At 40.9% G+C, this 5,824-nt stretch overlaps 1 protein-coding gene across 1 annotated transcript; it reads left to right on the top strand.

The window, feature by feature from the left end:
* Positions 1-1,909: 1,909 nt before the first annotated feature.
* Positions 1,910-5,159, top strand: LOC127785190 (ankyrin repeat-containing protein At5g02620-like). The gene is made up of 3 exons (XM_052312615.1): positions 1,910-2,490; positions 3,493-4,040; positions 4,153-5,159. The coding sequence occupies exons 1-3, from the start codon at positions 2,055-2,057 to the stop codon at positions 4,903-4,905; spliced, it is 1,737 nt and encodes a 578-aa protein (XP_052168575.1). The 5' UTR covers positions 1,910-2,054; the 3' UTR covers positions 4,906-5,159.
* Positions 5,160-5,824: the final 665 nt, after the last annotated feature.

The following is a 5,824-nucleotide window of genomic DNA, read 5'->3' as shown; positions in this document are numbered from 1 at the left end:
CAAATATAGGTTCTCAAATGTACAAATCAACAACAACCAAATGGAGCAAGATTAATATGCCACTTCCACACTACATCCTCACCCACCTTATCCAATTAACAATCCATCCCGAGCCAACTATTCTCAAACCACGTTTACAACCAAAACAATGCAAAATATTCAATAAAACTTTGGGGAAATTAGGGTTTTTAGAGGAGTTTACCTTTTCAATTGATCCCCAACTCAATCCCGACAAAATCCCCTTCGATTTGAGATGTTTTGTGGGAGATTGGGTGAGGGGAGGCGCTGTCACACGAACCCTAACCCGCCGACGCTAGGGAAGAAGAGAGGAGAGGCTGGCTGGGGTGGCCTCGGCCGGCCCCTAAGTACCCAAGGTCAGCGCCAGGCCCGTTGGCGCTGAGGTTGGGTACCTCAGCGCTGAAGCGGTTGGCGCTGAGGTTTCTGCCACGTCAGTGGGGGGGGGGGGGGGTCGGCTCGGCCGCCATGCTGGCACGAGGTTAGCACCAGGTCCGTTGGTACTGCTATGCACAACCTCAGTACCAACGGGCTTGGCGCTGAGCCGACGGTCTATTTTTAGTTTAAGTTTTTGGCAGGGGCTAGTTTCGAAATAAGTTTTTCAAAAGGGCAAATTTGTCAAAAAAACAGTAGCTTTGGACCTTGCACTTGTGAATTTGACAACTTTATCCCAAAAATCTGTATAAGCAGAGTATGCTACACTACTGGGCACATGCACTTTTCTTAAGAAAAAAAGAGAGAAATAACTGTCTTCATCAAAGAAAAAGCAATTATTTGTGTTTTTATAAAACATACAAGTGAAGGTATTACCAGTCGCAGCTGAAATTTAAATTTTAAAACATATTTCCAAAGTTAATTTTGGGTTTTTATGATATTCTATATTGTAGGATTACGTTTTACAATAAAACAGAAACCATTCTAACGGAATAGCTAGCTGACGTCACGTCAGTATGGTACCGTAGGTACTAAAAGATAGATACCGACGTCAGCAGACATAAAGCTATTTTGTTGAAACGATATAGCATTCTGTAGTTGCACAATGATGTCCATATTTTTTTTATTGCTTTATCCATATCTCTATGGCTGAATTTCAGCCGTAGCTCAACCAATCATTTTGCACACAAAATTTTCTCAAATATATTAACACCAACTGAACTTAAATGCTCAGGATTTTGCGATGTTCAAAATGTACTAATATAGAGAGTGGTTGCAGCTACACATTGGTATTGAGGATTTTGTTAAATTCAAAAGGGGCGAAAATCTAAAGTTGCTTTTGCTACACACGGGGGTGCTAGGAATTTATTTATTCTGGTTTTCGTTGGAATTTTCTTTGATAATATGTGCACATATGAGAGCAAAGGACCGTCTAAATTTAATTAAGATAGAAAAGGAGAATAACAAATAGTACAATAAGGCATATAGCAACAACAGTATGCTGCCAAAACAGGTGGCTGTTTGGTTTGAAGCCATATTTGACTCTGCTAAACTGTTGGCATTAATTTAAAATAGTGAATTAACAAGGTTTGATTCGCTACCAAAAGTTGCCAATTACACACATACATTACAAAAATGTTGGTACATAGTACAGACGCAAAATTTGTTCAATCTAGCCAAAGACTAGAATTACGTGTGTACCCAGAAAACAACAAAGTAGTCGATCTTGTGACCGAACATGCCAAGTTTTTTTTGGCTTTTATACACAGTGCAAATTTTCACTTTGCCACAGGTTTTAACATGTCCTATGTGTATGGATGCATGAATTAATTATTTGATATTTTTTCAGAAAGTATTTGTCCATGTTTCAACTTAATTATGAACTGTGTTAGTTAATTCTAAGTAATCTCTGACCTCCAAAATCGAATGATTATAGCTATATCTCTTTTGTGTGCAGCAGCCAGGTGACAGATCCATCCTACGACGACGATGCTCCGATCCATCAAATTAACATCGAATTCCTACGACAAATCACAGAGGACGGGGGCACCCTGCTCCATGTTGTCGCAGCCAACGGGAGCAACGAAAACCACAGGGAATGTGCCATGATGATCCACGAGATGGACAGAACACTCCTCCTAGAGCTCAACAACAATGGCGAGACAGCCCTCGACTGCGCGGCGAAGGCTGGCCGCATAAAGATGGTCTTGCATCTCCTTCACCTGGAACGCAGCAGTCGGCGGTTACCGAGTGATGTTGCAAGGGAGAAGGAGATCATGAAGAAGACGAGTGGAGAATGGGAGACAAAGCTGCACAGAGCAGTGAGGCAGCGCGATGTTGGTGAGTTCGATCGTTTGAGGGAGGAGGACGGCGGTCTCGCGCGTGTCCCGGACATCCACGGTGTGTTTCCGCTATACCTCGCCATCTCCTTGGGATATAGTGATATGGTTGAAAAGCTAATCTCAACCTTTCGCGATAATCTGTCCTATGATGGACCGAATGGACAAAATGTGCTACACGCAGCAGCTCTAAGGAATGCAGGTAAGAGTAAACGCCACACACACGGAAAAAAATATGCTTTTTTTAACTTGATATTTTTGCCGGCATTGACAAATCTCGTTTCACTATTATTTTTTACTGTATATTTTTTTTAAAAAAATAAAACTATAGCTACATAAAAGTGGTTTTCGTAAATGATCTACTAATATCATTTTTAAAACTAAGTGCAAATATATTACTATTTCGCTGCACGTATTGTAAGATGCCATCTATTTGAGAATAGCTAGAGAGGGTATTAATCAATGTACACAGTCCCATGCTTTCCACTTTGCCAAAATTCTACTGGTCAGTGGACACTCATATTTCCTGTAAAAATTTCCTAGAAAACACTAAGAAAAAATTAGGCTTTGCTCTCTGACACTGCAAAAGTTTTGATATTTGATATTAGACACCACACAATAAAATATTATATACAATTAGCTGAGAAGAGAGAAACAATATGAAATGTCATTTTTGCTCTCTTCTTCCTTGCCCCTTCTGCCACGATACCGCTCCACCTCCAAACTCCATACATGAGGCCAAGTGAGCTCATCCACTCACACGCCGTGGAAATTTAGAGTATTCAGTTTCCCAAGGAGTTTTTTTTCTATGGAACCCTTTGATTGTATTCATATGGAAAATTTTAATAGGAAAATAAGTAAGAGGTCCAACCTCTTAGAAACTTCCATTTGGTTTGTTTGTTTTCTGTGATGCTATCAAAGGGATACTCTTCATCTTTTATAAACTTCCATTTGGTTTGTTTGTTTTCTGTGATGCTATTAAAGGGATTCTCTTCATCTTTTATAAGTTTTCCATTTCTGTAGGATTAGAAAAAACATGTCACTTCAATTCATGTCTTCTTTCTATTTCTGAGTGTTCTTATCATGCGTTTTTAAATGGCCCCTTAATGTTAATCACAAGGTTGATGTGGAAAGTACTGGCAAAAACGTTATTTTATTTTTGCAGCGATGTACTAACAAAAATTTAACACTCGATTGATCGCAGATCTCACCAGGAGAATTCGAGAGTTGAACGGTAATCTCAGAAATAATGCTGATTATTCTGGCAGTACACCTCTTCATTTTGCAGCATCAGTTGGAGTTAAGGGTACAACAAGCTCTCTGCTTGATGGAGACAGATGTAACACTGAGAGGAGGCCAGACAAGAAAGGGATGTACCCCATACACATAGCTGCTTCTGTTGGCGTAATGGATCCAATCTACTCATTGGTAAAAAGATGTCAGTCTTGTGCCACTCTGCGTGATGATGTTAATGGCATGACATTGCTTCATATCGCCGTTGAGAATGGGAAGCACGACGTAGTCAAGTTCATATGCCGAAAACCGACACTGATTTTCAAGGACACTCTGAATATGAAGGACAATGATGGAAATACTGCATTGCATCTGGCGGTCAAGAAAAGAGACAAGTCTATTTTCAGTCATCTCCTAGGGAACAGGGATGTGGAGCTCAACCATGTCAACATGGATGGCTACACACCGCTCGATCTTGCAAGCAAGATGAAAGTAGAGCATCCCTTTGCTTCTCCTCAGGTATATGTAGAAAATTATCAAAATTTGTCTTAGGAAAACCAAGCGACTGTAACCACGAGATCAAAGACTAGCTAGAGCATCCCTGACATTTCAATTTTATTTGTTTCTGCAGAACCCAACTGAATGGATGATTAGGGCATTGGCACATTCTGGAGCTCAATTCAGTCCTCGTAGACATGACGAATTTATAGACACTAGTAACTCCGGAAAAAAGCAAGAACACGGGATGAAGCTTGCAGAGTCAACTGAAAGTGTTTTGGTTGCATCGGCATTGATCGCAACACTGACATTCGCTGCAGCGTTCTCCTTGCCAGGGTCGTACAAAACAGGCAACTCCAAGGAAGGCACACCAGCACTAGGCTCCCGTTATGGTTTCAAAGTCTTCCTCATTGCTGACATATTTGCTTTCTATTTCTCCGTGGCGGCCACGTTTAGCCTCGCCGAGTACGGTAACCGGCACAACGTCGATCCCCTTGTGCGTTGCGCCTATGCGCAGCGCGCTGTGTGGCTCTTCCATGTCGCCCTCAAGAGCATCATCATAGCCTTCGCACTCGGAGTGTCTGTGGTGATGTGGGAGATTTCTCTCAGTGCCATCATCATTGTCAGCCTCGCCACTTCCGTTCTGGTGCTCTATGGGAATGTTCCACTTGCCCATGATTTTAGGCTTTTGTGGGTGATGCACCACAGGTTTGGCTTCTCGCGTTCTTGGGACCTCCATCCTTCCACGAGCTCTCACCTGGGCTGGACCTCCTGGCGGCTCAATAACTTTGTTGCGACGCTTGGATGGAACCTGGTGAAGCTTTTCTGGGCCTATGGGCTCATATTTGTGTTTGCTTACATTGCTCAACTGAAGCAAAAAAGTTAACACTCCTACCTTCATCCAGGTGATAATTTCTGTGTGGATTCACATGACACTTAGAATTGTGTTCATTTTTCTTGGGTTGCATTCCCAAATTGTTGTTCATGTCATGTGGTCAATGATTAGTCCTGATCGTTGAGGCATATCAGTATTTCCTTTTCTTGCATTTTTTTTACTAATGGACCCACCAATGTATAATGCTATGTTTGATATTTAATTAATTAATGTTCGTTGTAGTTTGTCAGAATATTATGACTAATAAAAAAAACGGCCCACTGTATCTCTCTTCCTGTACTGATGATGAACATTCTAGAGGAAAATTCTCACTATATCTTCTTCCTGTGGCAACCTCAGCCCTTATATTTTTTTTTTAAGATGAAGGGATATATTTATTTCGGACTCTACATAAGGTATGCACTCAACTATTCATTATTACACAGAATTATTCCCAATTTAAAATAATCAATGTTAACAAAATATGTAGTACATTCACAAAATTCAAGCTTGAATTAAAACGATCAAGCACAACACTTATTAGTGGACATCCATGCATGTTTGGCAAAAAATTCCATCACCATAGTCTCTGGAATACGGTACGGCCGCATCACCGCTCCCTTCTTTTTTTAGCAAGGCCCTGATGTGAGTCTAACTTGCTCTCTTAAAGATCACCTGCATATAGGATTTTATTTGTGCTTTACCCAAAACAATGTCATTTCTTTATAACCATAGTGTCCAAAGCATAGTATTTGCCCCAACCAAAATTTTAGGTCTTATCTCTGGGTCAGTCATGCTAAGCCATGCTCCAAACATATGAGCAACGTTTCTTGGTGGCATTAGACCAAAAGAACTTTGTACAGATCTTCACATAAACTTAGCAAAATGGCAATCAAAAAACAAATATCCCTTCTCCAAGGCTGCAAGCTAA

Source organism: Oryza glaberrima, chromosome 9 (assembly GCF_000147395.1).
Source record: "Oryza glaberrima chromosome 9, OglaRS2, whole genome shotgun sequence".
NCBI classification, from domain to species: Eukaryota; Viridiplantae; Streptophyta; class Magnoliopsida; order Poales; family Poaceae; genus Oryza; species Oryza glaberrima.
This window is presented reverse-complemented; position numbering and strand designations above follow the sequence as displayed.